Source organism: Nicotiana tabacum, chromosome 10 (genome assembly GCF_000715075.1).
Source record: "Nicotiana tabacum cultivar K326 chromosome 10, ASM71507v2, whole genome shotgun sequence".
Taxonomy (NCBI): Eukaryota; Viridiplantae; Streptophyta; class Magnoliopsida; order Solanales; family Solanaceae; genus Nicotiana; species Nicotiana tabacum.
Window position 1 is genome coordinate 20,804,369 of NC_134089.1, and position 16,438 is coordinate 20,820,806.

General features: G+C 36.1%; 1 protein-coding gene across 1 annotated transcript; it reads right to left on the reverse strand.

Annotated features, from left to right (window-relative positions):
• Positions 1-8,294: 8,294 nt before the first annotated feature.
• LOC107815870 (uncharacterized) lies at positions 8,295-10,868 on the reverse strand. Its single transcript, XM_016641516.2, has 4 exons — positions 10,570-10,868; positions 10,168-10,273; positions 8,727-8,892; positions 8,295-8,574 (listed from the first exon to the last, which is right to left on the reverse strand). Exons 1-4 carry the CDS (start codon positions 10,600-10,602, stop codon positions 8,508-8,510), a joined length of 372 nt encoding a protein of 123 aa, XP_016497002.1. The 5' UTR covers positions 10,603-10,868; the 3' UTR covers positions 8,295-8,507.
• Between the last annotated feature and the right edge of the window lie 5,570 nt (positions 10,869-16,438).

The window sequence follows — 16,438 nt, forward strand, 5'->3', positions numbered from 1 at the left end:
GATAGCTTCAACATTTTCAAATTGAGCGTTTCTATTTGTATGAGATCCATCAGGAGAGCCTTCACGAGACCATCGAGGAGAGCCTCGTGGAGAAGGGACCGGGGTTTGATTACCCTGTGGATTTCCCTAAAGTTGTTGGTTTCCTTGGTTTTCTTGAATGTTGTCATTGTTGTTCGACATGGTTGATGCAACAAGGAAAGTTAAGCTAAAATAGGATAGATTATCAGATTCCCGGTAACGGAACCAATTTGCTTAACCAAAAAATGGGATTTCGGTCAAAGCTTTAATTTAGAAGAACTCGGATTACTGATAATCAAAAGAATATATGAAAGAAAGTAATTTGGCTAGCAATAAGATAATCAGAAGAAAAGCAAGTAAATCAGTATATTCAGATAGTATTTCGTGTCCCTACAATTGATCTGTTCTCTCCCTTTTATAGCTATTTTGGAGATATGCGTTTTGCCTTTGTCATAATAAGGCCATTATGGACAATTAAAGACATTAAATATTACGTTACATAATCATTATATTTAATACAGATTCTCTAACTTTTTAGTATTTAAGGCTCAGTAAATACTGTATCTGTACTCCTATGTAGTGTCAGATTCATTCCCTTTGATTCTTGGACTTAAATAGGTACGAGCGCTGAGTCTTTTGGATAACCGCTCGTGCCTCTTCCTTTGCCTCTGCTCGTATCTGTTGCAACTCATGCCTCTTTGCCAGTTGTAACTCTTTGACCAGTCTATGTGTCATGACACATCATCTTCACACCACTTTAATATGTAAACTCAATTTTTCCCAATACAATCTCGGTAGATCCCCCTACACATTTACTTTTGAGACTACGAGGCGGTTCCTCGGGAGTTCTCCTTGTATGTTTACTTTTGAGACTACGAGACAGTACCTCGGGAGATCTCTTGCACATTTACTTTGGAACTACGGGACGGTATCCCAGGAGATCCCCTGTTGTTTATCCCTGTGTACTATATTACAATCATTGTTGTGTGCCTGACCTGACCTCGTCACTACTCGACCAAGGTTAGGCTTGGCACTTACTGGGTACCAATTGAGGTGTACTCATGCTACTCTTCTGCACATGTTTTCGTGTGCAAATCCAGGTACTCATTACTAGCCGCATTATCAGTGAGTTGAAACAGCTTTGGAGATTTCAAGGTAGATCTTCCGCGTCCGCAGAAGTCCCCCTCTATATTTTGTGTAGTTCCTCCCCTACTACTTCTAAACATTTATGTATAGAACTTTTAGTAAATTCTTAGAAGCTTGTGACTTACGATGTTCGGGTCTTGGGGAAAGTTCTGTATATATTTTTGGGAGTTGCTTTTGTATATGCTGAGCGGTATTTCTATCATTTATTTTATTACTGCACTGTTTGTGGTTTAGATTTATTTTTCATTTGTTGTTATTCCGCAATTGTTAGGCTTACCTAGTCGTAGAGACTAGGTGCCATCGCGACCTCTCACGGAGGGAAGATTAGGTCGTGACAAGTTGGTATCAGAGCTCTAGGTTCATAAGTGTCGTGAGTCACAGGTAGTTTATTAGAGTCTCGCAGATAGGTACGGAGATGTTTGTACTTATCTTCGGGAGGCTATAGAACTGTTAGGAAAAATTTACAGTTCTTTGATTCCTAATCATGCGAAATTTGTTGACATAAAAAAATTAAACTTTTGTATTCCATTCTTTCTCATAGATGGTGAGGACCCATACCGGAGGATCTGATGACTAGGCACCCGCGCCCCCCTACTAGAGCCGCCAGAGGCCAGGGCTGGGGTAGAGGCAGAGCATAACTACGCGGTGCAGCCAGAGCACCTACGCAAGCTGCTATAGAGGAGCCCTCAGTAGCTCCAGCTGATGGGCAGACACCTGAGGTACCTGTTTCTGCGCCAGCCCTCTAGGAGACTCTAGCCCAGTTCTTGGGCATGTTCAGCACCTTAGCTCAGGCTGGATTGATTCCACTTGCTCCTGCCACTTCCTAGGATGAGGAAGGGGCACAGACTCCCGTAGCTCATACTCCAGAGCAGTGGGCTCAGGTCGACCAGGTTTCAGAGATTATAACTATGCAGCCGGTAGCTCCAGTTCGGCCTGAGACTAGTGCAACAGCTTCTGAGGCGGAGCAGCTCAGACTAGAGAGGTACAAGAAGTACCATCTTCATACCTTTAATGGATTAGAGACAGATGATGCTCAAGGTTTTCCTGAAGAGTGTCATCGTATCCTCTGTACTATGGGTGTAGCGGAGTCAAGTGGAGTATTTTTTACCATATTCCATCTTAGAGGAGCAGCCTATCAGTGGTGGCGTGCTTATAAGTTGAGTAGTCCGGATAAGGCATCTTCACTTACAAAGACTTAGTTCTAGGACATATTTTTAGAGAGTATGTCCCTCAGAGCCTCAGAGACTCATGGCGCGTGGAGTTTGAGCAGCTGGGCTAGGGTACTATGACTGTGTCAGAGTATGCAGTCCGCTTCAGTGATTTGGCCCGACATGCACCGGCCTTGGTTTCCATAGTTCGAGAGAGGGTTCGTCGGTTTATTGAGGGACTCCACCCCAGTATCAGAATTAGTATGGTCAGGGAGCCGGAGATGGATATTCCCTACCATCAGGTTGTGAGTATTCCTAGGAGATTGGAGGGTATGCTTGCTCGGGATAGAGAGGAAAGGGAGGCCAAGAGGTCTTGAGAGTTTGGCAATTATGGTGGTGCTCGTTCCTCAGCAGCTCACCATGGTAGGGGTTATGTGAGTCGCCCCGTTCATTCAGCTCTTCTAGACGCCAGTGGTGTTCCAGCCCTTTCTAGGCCCCAGGAGCCTTATTATGCACCGCTAGTATCTAGTGTGCCTTCTGCACGGGGTGTTTCCGGCGGTCAGTCCAGTAGACTTGTCTCTAGCTAGCCATGCCCTCCTAGAGCTTGTTTTGAGTGTGGCGACACTTGCCATATGGTGAGGGATTACCCCAGACTTAGGAGGGGTGCACCTCCATAGACTTCTCAGCCACAGCGTGCCCCGCAGAGTTCTCAGGCTATGGTTACAGCTCCAGTTGCTTCTATGTGTATGTGCATTGACTATCACCAGCTGAGCAAAGTTACAGCAAAGAACATGTATCTACTATCTCGTATTGATGCCTTGTTTGGTCAGTTACAGGGTGCCAGGGTATTTTCCAAGATTGACCTACATTCAGGCTATCATCAGTTAAAGATTCGAGAGTCAGATATCTCGAAGACTGCTTTTATGCACTTGATGCACAGTGTGTTCTGGACCTATATTATATTAACTCTTTCGTCATCATATTCATTGACGACATTTTGGTGTATTCCCAGACTCGGGAGGATCATGAGCAGCACTTGAGGACTGTGCTCCAGACTTTGAGAGAAAAGAAGTTATATGCAAAAAAATTTAAGTGTGAGTTTTGGTTAGACTCAGTGGCATTCCTGGGTCATATAGTATCAAGTGATGGGATCAAGGTGGATCTGAAGAAGGTGGAAGCAGTGCAGAGTTGGCCCTGACAGTCCTCAGCTTTGGAGATCTATAGTTTTCTTGGTTTGGCGGGGTATTATCATCGGTTTGTTGAGGGATTCTCATCTATTGCAGCATCTATGACCAGGTTGACCCAGAAAGGTGCCCAGTTTATATAGACAGAAGAGTGTAAGGAGAGCTTTCAGAAGCTCAAGACATCTTTGACTAAAGCCCCAGTATTGGTATTGCCTTTAGGTTCGGGGTCTTATACTGTTCATTGTGATGTGTCCCGGGTTGGTCTCAATGAGGTGTTGATGCAGGACCGCGTCGCGAAGGGGAACTGGTGACAGGCGATTTATTGTGCTTCGCGTTTGCAAAGGAGGTCCCCTGTTTGCGAAGCACTAGGGTAGTTGGCATATGCATTCGCGAAGGAGGTCACGCGTTCGCGTAGAGGAACTGGCCAGCTAGGTCCCCAGGCCCTTTTGCCTACGTGTTTGGGATATTGTTCCCGCATTCGTGTAAGGTTGAGTGTTGAGAACTTCGCATTCGCATCAAGTGCTTCATGTTCGCACTGAAGGAATTGTGGGCAAAGAATAAGTTACTCTTCGTGAACGCGAGGGATCTTCCGCGTTCGCAAAGAAGGAAGACTTGGGCAGCAGATTTATATCTCAAAAATGAGGGTTTGGCCATTTTATAAAATATTTGGAGCTCGGATTGGGCGATTATTGGAGGGATTTTCAGAAAAAGCTTTTGGGTAATGATTCTTAACTCCTTTATGGTTATATTTCACTAATCTATGGTTGATTTCATCATTTAATTTCGGATTTGGGTTGAAAAATTGGGGAAAATGGGAAGAAGTTCTTCAACTAAGATTTTAGGTTTTGATTGAGCTTTTGACTTCGGATTTGGATAATTTTGGTACGAGTGAACTCGTGAGTGAACGAGTGTTCGTATTTTGTAACTTTTACCCGATTCCGGATATGGGCCCGGGGAGACTTTTTAGGGCGATTTCATAATTTCTTACTTTAGCTTTGATTTCATTAACTAGATTAGTTTCTTATAGTTATATTTATGATATGTAATTGATTTTGTCTAGATTTGGGCCATTTGAAGTCGGATATTCGTGGGAAAAGCATTGTTACGGATTGATTTAAGCTTGGTTCGAGGTAAGTGGCTTGTCTAACCTTGTATGGAGAAAACCCTTTAGGATTTGGTGTTGTTATGATATGTGAGTGTCGTGTACGCGAGGTGACGAGTGCGTACACGGGCTATTTGTTGAAAAATCTGGTGTTTACTTAGTAATAGCCTGCTTTTATCTTATCTGAATATACTAGCATTCGTAGTTATCCTGTTAGCCTAGAATAGCATGTCTACCTGTCTTAATTGCTTATTTGAACTCCTTGTAGCATGTTTAGTGAATCCTGCTCCTTCTTGACTTGTACACAGTCTAAATTGTAGGTTTTCTTGCTATAATTGTTATCTTCATTTGTTTGAGCTGCGTATTTACTTTGGGACTACGGGATAGTATCCCGGGAGATCCCCCTGCACATTTACTTTTTAGACTGCGAGGCGGTTCTTCGGGTGTTCTCCCTGTATGTTTACTTTTGAGACTACGAGGCGGTACCTTGGGAGATGTCTTGCACATTTACGTTGGACTACGGGACAGTATCCCGAGAGATCCCTTGTTGTTTATCCTTGTATACCGTATTACTACCATTGTTGTGTTTTCCTTTGCTTCATTCCAGTCTGTTATTATACTGTACATTTTCCTGTTTCATTTATTATAGACCAGTGGGCCTGGCCTGACCTCGTCACTGCTCGACCGAGGTTAAGCTTGGCACTTACTAGGTACCGTTGTGGTATTCTCATACTACTCTTCTACACATATTTTTGTATGCAGATCCAGGTACATCATTCCAACCTCGTATTAGTTGTGCATCTGCTGTTGTTACGGAGACTTCAAGGTACATATGCCGCTTTTCCGCAGACCTAGGAGTCCCCCTCTATCTTTTGTGTAATTCCCTTACTACTTCTAAACAATTATGTATAGAACTTTTAGTAAATTCTTAGAAACTTGTGACTTATGATGTTTCGGGTCTTGGGGAAAGTTCTGTATGTATTTTTGGGAGTTGCTTTTGCAAATTCATTCTTATCATTTGTTTCATTACTTACTGTACTGTTAGTAGTTCAAATTTATTTTTCATTTGTTGTTATTCCGAAATTGTTAGGCTTACCTAATCGTAGAGACTAGGTGTTGTCGCGACCTCTCACGGAGGAAAGATTAGATTGTAACATTTTAGATCTGAAGTTATTATATTTAACTAGGATTAACTACTTATATATTAAATTAATTAGTTTAATGTAATACCCTACAAATAAAGGTATATGCGTAATCAATAAAACATAAATAAAGATAGAAACAAGCAAGCAATTAAAAAAATGTAGAAGGGTCGAAGCCCAAGAAACAATTGATATAGGACATCGTATAGAGTTTGGAAAGGGGTGAAATTCCAATTCATTGCAATCTCAAAGAAAAAGTAATAAGAGTAGGAAAGTTGGGGCATTAAAGTTCCTGCAAACCAAAAAAAAACAGAAGCTTATATCAAGCCTTAAGGAAAGAAAGAGAGGAACTGAAAAACAGAGGAAACATTACACTTCAAGAAAACAAAAAGGGTTTTAAAAAATGAGGAACAACAAAGTTACTGATAGCAAGTTCACATCTATAAAGAGGAAATCAAGAAGGACTTGATAGTGTCTAGCGATCTGGTGCCACAAGAGAGCCACTTTCAGCGGAGTTTAATTCGAGTTTCAAATATTATTTTTTCATTAACATAGGTATATTCAGATTATCAGCAATGTAGATGGATAAAACTATTTAATGACTATGATTGCACTATTCTATATCATCTGAGGAAGGCCATTGTTGTGGCTAATGCATAACGTAAAAAAATTTGTGGGGGTAGTTTGGCACATATAGCTCCAGTAAAGAGACTTTTGGTTAAGAATATGCACATACTAAATGGTACAAATGTCGAATTTAGTGTGAAGAAAATATAAAGCTATTGTTACCTTGTATTCAAGCAAAATCTTCATTGGTAAAGTGCATAAAGGCCAGTCAATAAAGATGAGCAGTAATGCAAATATCGAGATGAGGCGCTAGCTAGTAAAAAAAATATGACTATCGACAGAAATTGTATTCTTTGACTAAGTAACTAGTTATGTGTACTAGATGTAGATATGTTAAGACTAGTTATTTTTTAGAAACTCACAACTCTAGATACACTGTACATTTAAGGTCTAGTAAGGTGTACCATGACTAAAAAAGATTAATTGTGGAAAAAGAAAAACGGAAGATTTCCTTAACCTTATTTCTAACCGTTTGACTTGTTAGCATGTCAACATATGTGACTCACAGGTCCACAACAACAACTCGAGATTCCAAGGTGGAAATGAGATAGAATCTTATGACAAATCTACGTCAAATAATTATAGGTTATAATTATATGTGAAAAATTACAAATTGGCTTTCATAGTCGGGATACTTTTACTAGTCAAAACTTCTCATATTGAGGATAAATATGCACAAAATATAAGAATAAAAAATTGTAAAAAAAAATATGGGATCTATTGTCCATCATTTCTAATAGAAGATGATAATTTACTATACAATTTTGATCATCTTTTTAAGATGCATTAGGTACACGAGTCAATTTTAGTACCGCATTTCATTAGCAGATAGATGGGTAGTCTAACGTGCTATACATATGTTGAAAGGTAGGTTGATAACTTGTATTTTGAGTTTGGAGGTAGTTGGACACTTATATAGTTTTAGCTGAATTTGCCCACAACAATAACTTTTAGCTTTCGGTCTATTAACCAGACAAAGATTGCTCGCGGCTCGAAATAGACAAAAATCTTGTGGGGATATGAGGAGAAGGAACTTAGTATTCACAACGGGGGCAGAGTGTCCGTATGGCTCTCCCCTATGAAAGGTGTGACGTAATTCGAAAAAGAGGTATCTTTAGCCCGAGGGTTATAGGGTCGTGCGAGATACTTGACCAAACGGGATTTAGCATATTATTTGGTACTTTCTCCCGAGTTGTCATTTATTCATCTAGTGTTTCATGTCTACATGCTAAGAAAATGTATATCAGGCTCATCTCAAGTGCTTGAAGCACCACTTACCGCTTGATGAGAAGTTATTTTATGAGAAGGAGTCGATGACTATTATCGATAAATAAGTAAGGAAGCTACGGCCGAAAGAAATCAAATGTCATAAAATAAATTACCGGCATTTATTTGACACTTAAATCAAATGTCATAAATTTTAATGTCCAGAATTTTTCGACATTTACATTAATGTCAGCAAATAAATAATAACATTTATTTACTACTCTTATCAAATATTACCAATTTTGAGTTTTAACACATTTTGGTTGCGACATATAAAGAAATGTCGGCAAAATCATGTCATTCTGGTTATTATCTCTAATTAATCAATAGTTTTTTTCTTCGGCCTTTGATTTAATTATATAAATAATACAAGAATAAGAAATAAACTATCTCGTATACGCGATCTTATTTCATATGCATTTGCTTTCTAACTCGTTTCGGTGATCTTCTTCTCTTTACTTTAGTAGTGAATTTATCTTCTTAGACTTCCTTCTTTCGTTATGTCTTCTCTAATATCTTAATTTCGTTTTCTTTGGAACTATTCTTTCCAAGAAGCTCTTGAAATTATATCTTTCAATACTGGAACTCCACTCAACTAGTTGGAATAATAAGCTGCTTACTTTGCTCATATTTTAATTTTTTCCACACATGTACAGATATATAATTCAAGTCGAAAATAATTAATTTTGAATTGACAAAACTCGTTTAAAATCCATCCTTTACAAAGAACCATAAACAAAGAGATATAACATGCATGGACTACTACGACGAATCCACGTGGACGACCAAGACAACGCCAACTAAGACAACATAGCAATTACGTGTCAAACAGCTTTGCTAGTCAACATCACACACCCCAACAACTTAATTTATTTCATATGTAGGAATAAGACAACCAGGACCACCTTACCTTTGAACCCTTATCTCCTTGTTTTATTACCCTACAAAATAGAACCATTTGAGTTGTAAATTAATGTACATGCATGAAACTAACCATTGAGCTAGTTTTGAAAGTTTACATCAAACATCATTGTCCCAATTGAATAGAAAGGCAGGCAATCTTTCGGAAAATTCTACTAATAATTGTTCTCACTTTTCATTGGAATCTTTAGAAGAAGAATCCAACAACATATTATGGATTCTTTGTCTTGTCGTCTCCAATTGTGATTCTGCTGATAATATTGATGATGATTTTTCCACTCTCGTTTTATTGTATGCCTCAAAGAATTCTTTGTTTTCCTTCTCCAATTCCTTCCACACTGCATACATACAATTGATAATTAAAACTAAACTAATAAACTATAGGTAGAACAGTCTAAGAACTTTAGAACAATTTCTTTTGAAATGAAATATAATAGGAGTAGCTAAAATAGTCTTGGAGTTTCTTAATTATCTCATGGCCAGAAAGAAAATGGAAAGGGACAAAACTCCTATACATACTAAATAATAATGAAGGACTGTTCGTTGTATTAAACTTTTCCCATCCGCAGGATCCGGGAAAGGACCGGATCAGTATAAGGGTCTATTTTACTCAACTTTACCCTATATTTCTGCGAGGCTATTTTCACGGCTCGTGACCTCCTGGCCACATGGCAGCAACTTTACCAGTTACGCCAAGGCTCCCCTTCACATGCTAAATAATAATAACAGCATTATTTGGAAAGATTTTTATATCTTCAACATATTCAAATATATTTATCACTTCTACTCTAAAACTAAGCAAACATAAAAATGCCATTGATCAGAAAATGTATGCTGGTTTAATGGAAAGTCTGTCCTCATCAGAAACCCAAAATAAACCAAACAAATATCCATTCATTCCCACGTGCACATGTTTTCTTCCTAATCAAACTCATACTGTTCCAGATATGAGTTTGAACTTTGCTCAACTTCTCAGGCAAATGAAGCTTTAGACAAAATAAGTATTAAAAGGGAAAAGAATTATGAATTTATCTTTATAATTAACTTTTGTGCAATCAGTATATTTTAACCTGTCGAATAAAATTACTTAATCTTAATAAATTAATTCCACATATCAAGGACGGATCTATGTCGGTGTAAGCGATGCCATCCAATACCGCTTCGAAACAACTCACTAAACAAATATGTAAATAATATAGGTTATAATTGCTCTAATTACATAGATGACCATATATACAATAAGAAATGAAGAAAAAGAAAACATATCTGTCATTAGTATTGAAAAAGTAATAGAAACTCATCGAGTATAATTGTATTAATGTATTTAAATGTATTTTATTTGTCTTTGTTGCAATCATTTTCTTATTTGTTTTCTTTTTAAATAACGAGACCGCTTGCACAAAATTTTGTGATTATATTATTGCACCTACCTAGCTCTCCCCCCTCTCCTCTCCTCTCCTCTCCCCCAACCCAACCCAAACCCTCCCCCTCCCCCCAAACACACAAAACACACACAAAAAACATAAAAAAAATAAAAAGGAACAAGGGAAAATGGAAGCAAAAAAAATAAAAAGTAAAAAAAAAAAAGGTATAAAAAAAACCGGTGAATTTACCCGTGGAAGTAATAATAGGCTGGATATTTGCATGTTTGGAGAGTGCTTCCATGCATTCTTCTCTGTTCATTTTGAAAATTATACACTCCTCTATCAAGTGCTGCACCTGCATTAATTCACCACACCTTTCTTAATTAATTAGTAAATTTAAGTATTTAAACCCCATCTTTAAAATCACCTGCCTAAACCTTAATTACCACTGAAAAAAAAGTATAGGAGTAGAAGATGATGACGAAAAAGAAAGAAGAAAATTTGCCACGTTTAAAAAATATTTTATCTTGAAAAAAAAACAAATTACATGTTACACAAATAAAAGTTATCTGATGATATAAAAATTTCACGGTATATATAACTTAAACTCTAAGGAAATTATTACTTAGAAGAGAAGATGCTAAAACTTACCATGTGGATGTATTGAGCAGACGAGTCACTCATTTCTATCCAATTACTCAAGAAATTAAAAAGAAATTTTAAGTGAAATTTGAAAATCAAGAAATCTCTGAGTTACTTTTTTTTTTTTTTTTGTATCAAGAAGAGGAGAAGCATTTGAGTAGAAACTATATTTGGAGAGTATGAGAAAGATGGAGAAGTAGGGTTTATTGGTAGAAGAAACAACTAGTTTTACTATAAAAAGAAAAAGGCTAAAGCTACATTTGGGGTGTAAGACGTTTCGGCAAAGGTGGGCATATGTTAGTGACAGGAGTAAACAAATTTGGTAATATATTTCTATTTTATAATGGAAAATGATGTTATCCGTCCAATTTATTAATATAAAAAATATCAAATATTACATTGTTTATAACTAACTTACATTTAAGAATTATGAAATTATATATAAAAAAATAAAATTATCTAAATCCTTAAACAATACTACTTGTGATAAAAAATTGAGTAATTGGTTTTGCAAACTGATTTTTTTCAATATTTCTCACTGTTTAATTAGTAGAAGATTAACAAAATGAATATTTACTAAGAGATAAATGACAGTAATAAATATTTTAATGGCTAAGACTTATCATATAGTATTTTTAAAGTGGTGTATCCAAACTTTAAACGAAAGCATGGATACGAGGAGTATTCAGTGCGGAAAGAGGCTGTATTATAAGGGGCAAAAAATTGGTCGGTCGATCGAAATTAATGGTATATGCAAATCAAAAAGTATATAAATATAAAATAAAAATGAATTTTGATAAAATATATATAAGGAGCAGAGCACCTAATAATATTATTTCCTTCGTTCTAGTTTATATGAACTATTTTTTTTTTGTCTATTCCAAAAAGAATGACCTCTTTCTAAATTTTAAAATAATTTAACTTACACTTACAATTCTATCATTAATGAGAAGCTTTTATAACTATGCAAATACTCTGGACCACTTTTTGACTTGTTTATTATTACATATTCAAAAAAAATTATTTTTTCTTAAATTCTATGGTCAATCAAACAGGTTCATATAAATTAGAACAGAGGGAGTAATATGTTTTTATATATTGCTCCAAAAAAATTACAACACTGGAGACTGGAGTACTAATTAAGGCAGTGATGAGGTGATGTCATTCTGTTGATGGGAACGTAAGGCCCACGTGGTATATGGCTGGTTGTCATGGGATTAGGGCATATTTTATGATCAAAGGCCACGTGAAAAAAGCTAAGCCCACAGATCCACTGTTTGGCCCAAAACCGGTTCCGGGCCCACCAGCTCTTATCAAACCAGTGGGCTCTACGACTAAACCCAGAATTGTAGAAGCTCTAGGTCATGTGGAGTGTTGTAATTTCTTGGAAATTTTATAGACGCCTTTTCGTATATATACCATATATGAAACTATATTACCAAACATATTCATAGTTTGATTATTATCCTTTATGCTAATAATATTTCTACCTAATATATACAATACATTAAATAAGGAATCACTGTAGTTTTATGATTCCTTATTTTGCGCACTATAAAAGGGGAATTAAATATTTTTCAGATCTTCCCCAACGCAAATCACGCACATTCCATAATTATCGTCGGCTTCACTCTGATCTTCCATAACGCAGAACAAGATTTTTCATACTTTGTTTTTGCGATACACTCTGTTTCTAAAAATTCTCTCTACATTTCTCTCTATTTCTCAATCGCAAATTTCAGTAATACAAAGCAAATGAAAAGAGAGCAGCAATTCCACCATTGACAGCCATTAAAAAGCTTGAAAGCTTTGAATTCAAATTTGGGTTTTCAAAAATCATTATTTGTTTGGATTGGGTGTTGTTGAAAATAATCGGGAATATGGTTTGGAGTTTATATCTCAATTTTGAGGGGTTTTGGTGAAGATTAGACTTGGTTTTGACTGAATTTCAGATTGAAACTCGAAGAAGAAGAAGAAGAAGAAGAAGAAGAAGAAGAAGAAGAAGAAGAAGAAGAAGAAGAAGAAGAAGAAGAAGAAGACATATTGCAGAAATTGTAGAAAAATTGTAGATAAATTGTAGACTGTTGTTTATTTATTTGTCTTTTATTCATTTACCTATTGTATGAAAGTTGAACAATATTGTATAAAAATTGTATTAAAGTGGATGATTTAGTACCGTTTGGACAAAAATATGTATAAAAAATATGAAACATACATTTCAGGGGAAGCATGTCGATTCCAAATATGTACCCAGTTTGTAGATATTTTGTAGATAAATTGTAGATTATTTGTATTCTGGTTGTAGATGCTTTATTTTCTGTTTTCACAAATAAAAACGGCTAAAACTTCTACAAATCTTCTGAAAAAAATGCAATTATGTCGAAAATCCCAATTAAACTACAATCGAATGGGAATTGAGATATTAAAATTCAATATACCCAGTTTGTAGATATTTTGTAGATGAATTATAGATTATTTGTATTCTGATTGTAGATGCATTGTTTTCTGTTTTCACAAATCCAAAACGACTAAAACTTCTACAAAATCTTCTGCAAAAAATGCAATTATGTTGAAAATACCAATTAAGCTACAATTGAATGGGAATTGGGATATTAAAATTCAATGTACCTAGTTTGTAGATATTTTGTAGATAAATTGTAGATTATTTGTATTCTAATTGTAGATGCATTGTTTTACGTTTTCACAAATCCAAAACGACTAAAACTTCTACAAAAGCTTCTGCAAAAAACGTAATTATGTCGAAAATACCAATTAAGCTACAATTGAATGGGAATTGGAATATTAAAATTCAATGTACCCAGTTTGTAGATATTTTGTAGATAAATTGTAGATTATTTGTATTCTAATTGTAGATGCTTTGTTTTCTGTTTACACAAATAAAAAACGACTAAAACTTCTACAAATCTTCTGCAAACAACAGTCTACAATTTATCTATAATTTATCTACAATTGTTGCAATATAATGTATGTCATGTCTTCTTCTTCTTCTTCTTCTTCTTCTTCTTCTTCTTCTTCTTCTTCTTCTTCTTCTTCTTCTTCTTCGAGTTTCAATCTAAAATTCAGCCAAAACCAAATCTAAATCTTCACCAAAGCCTTTCAAAATTGAGATATAAACTCCAAAACATATTCTCAATTATTTACAACAACACCCAATCAAAACAAATAATGATTTTTGAAAACCCAAATTTGAATTCAAAGCTTCAAAGCTTTTTAATGGCTGTCAATGGTGTAATTGCTGCTCTCTTGTCTTTTTGAAGGTTTGTTCTTCTTCATTGAGAAAATTTGAAGCTGAAGGTAAATGTGTGTATGAACTTTGAAGATTTGACTTCAATTTTGACTGGTTTTAGAAGAAAAAAGCTTGAAATTGGACGTTAATGGAAGGGTGTTACATATTTTTCTCTGGTTTTAGCAGAGGGAATAATGGGTTTAAAATGTGGGTGTCGGGAGATACGTGGGTGAGGGTGTGGGTTTGGAAGAGAGAAACGTGGGGGGTGGGGATTTGGAGGAATATACGGTAGCGTTAATTAAGAAGTGATGTACGATATATTAATTATACAGTTAAAACACATTATGGTATAGAATTGGTAATTAGGTATACTAAATGTAAGTAAATCAAACCTTAAACATTGAGGGTAATATAGTTTCCTATATGGAATATGAATGTAAAAATTCCAATTTTATATGATATAGCTAAGTAATGCACCAATAAAATAAAATACTCTAAAAATATTGTTATTTATAGTCACTTTTTATATTTTATAGTTAATTAAAAATAAATACAATTGAGCTCTCTTTCCTCCGTCGACTCTCTCTCTTTTTCCCCTCAACTTTCTCTCTTTTCCCTGTATTTTTTGGCCGCCCTCTAGCTCTACCGGAGCCTAACCAAACATCTGCCTCCCTTTCTCTTCCCTTCTCTCATCTCCATCATTAGATTCAGCCTCCTCTCTCTCTTATCTTCTCTCATATCCATTGTCAGATTCAAATATGAAAATCACGAAGTCGCGATGGGTCCATTACCGGCAGTGAAACAGTAGAGGAGGAATATCGAAGTCACCAGATCTGGATCTGACAGAGATGCCGAAATCCATGGCTTCTTCTCCTTCTTTGTATCTCTCATCTGAATGTATTCGACTGACCGGATTTTGGTAAATGCAATGTGGTATTGTATTCTCAGACCTAGCCAGATTTTGTTCGTCTCTATTTCACTTTTAATACAATATATAAAGTATTTTGCTTGGCCAGAAGACGTCATCTACGATGAACTTTCTTCTCTTTTTTCTATTGAGTCACATATAATGATACTAATACATTGTATTCTGTTCAAATACACTCAAATTTGTGTGTATTATGTATTTTTCAATGCAAATAAAGTTTATTTTTTATATTTTTGCTTGTATTTATGTATTCCAAAAGGTTATTTATAATGACCCGACCGGTTCTTTTGAGTACTAACTTCCTTTTCTGTGTTTCGAGACCTCCCATAGCTTCATTTGATGATTCATGACTTGTGTGTGTGCTCTGTGTCAGTTTTTGGAAAGCTTATATGTGAATTTTTGAAAAAATATAATTTTTTACTTTAATAGTGACATTGAGTTGACCACAATCAATATTTTTCGGTAAACTATCTCGGATCGTTATTTTGATGATTTTGCTAGGTTCGTATGATATTTTTGGACTTGTACGTATGTTTGGTTGGGGTCCGGGTGACCCGAGCGCGTTTCGGCACATTATGTGAAAAATTAAAAAATTTGGTCTTAAACTTGAAATTTTTAAGTTTTGGTGATCGATTTGTGATTTTAGATGTTGTTCTGATGATTTGAGAGAGCAAGCAAGCTAATATGATGTTGTTACACTTGTGTGCATATTCGGTTTGGAGCCCAAGGGGCTTGTATGAGTTTCAGATGCATTGCAGATTGATTTGGAACTGCTCATGCACAGCAGTAGGTGTGTTCAGGTTGCAGGTCTAACATTGACAAAGACCTGATCGCAATTGTGAGCCTCGCATTTGTGATGTCACGCTCACAAATGCAAATTAGGTACTGGGACTAAAGATTTCGCAAATGCGAGAGCTGCAACCTGAACACACCTACTATTGTGACCATGGATAGGCGGGTTGCGCATTTACGACCTTGGAGTCGCTTTTGTGACTTGGAGCTAGCAGTTTCGCAAATACGAAGCTTAGCTCGCATTTGCAATGAAGGGACTCTTCGGAATTGGTAGGGGACAGTCGTATTTGCGACATCTGTGGGTCTATTACACTAGCTCACTTTAACGTTCTGTGTTTCGCAATTATGATATCTGCAGTTGGGGAAAAGTTGGGGAAAATAGGACTTAGCTCATTTACACTATTTGCCAACCCTAAACACTATAGAGGTGATTTTTGAAGAGGAATTTCTTCCCAAATTCATTGGTAAACAAGTTTAACTTATTTGCAATCAATTTTAATTACTTTTTCGTGAATTTTATCATCAAATTAATGAATTTCAAAGTAGAAATTAGAGTTTTGAGTAGAATTTAGGAATTTTTCTAAAATTGAGATTGAGAGCTCAAATTGAGGTCAAATTTCGAAACAAATCTCATATCCGGCCTCGGGGGTGAATGGGTAATTGGAATTTGGTCTTAGTCTAAGATTTTGACCACGTGGGCCCAGGTTGACTTTTTGTTGACCTTCTCAATTTAGGTAAAGATTGAGATTTTTTCATCCGTGGGTAGTTTCTAAAACTTGTTTTGAATTGTTTAAATGATATTTGGCTAGATTCAATTGGTTTGGAGACTTGTTTTAAAGGAAAAGTCGTAGTTGATTGTTGATTGTGTTCCAGAAAGTGGTAAGTGTCTTACCTAGCTTTGTTGAGGGAAC

Excerpts from the sequence above, each read along its gene's own strand:
- LOC107815870 (XM_016641516.2), bottom strand. The coding sequence starts at position 10,602 with ATGAGTGACTCGTCTGCTCAATACATCCACATG. Across the intron at positions 8,893-10,167 it reads GCCTATTATTACTTCCACGG|TGTGGAAGGAATTGGAGAAG; the intron begins GTAAATTCACCG and ends GTATGTATGCAG. Across the intron at positions 8,575-8,726 it reads TCTAAAGATTCCAATGAAAA|GGTAATAAAACAAGGAGATA; the intron begins GTGAGAACAATT and ends TCTATTTTGTAG.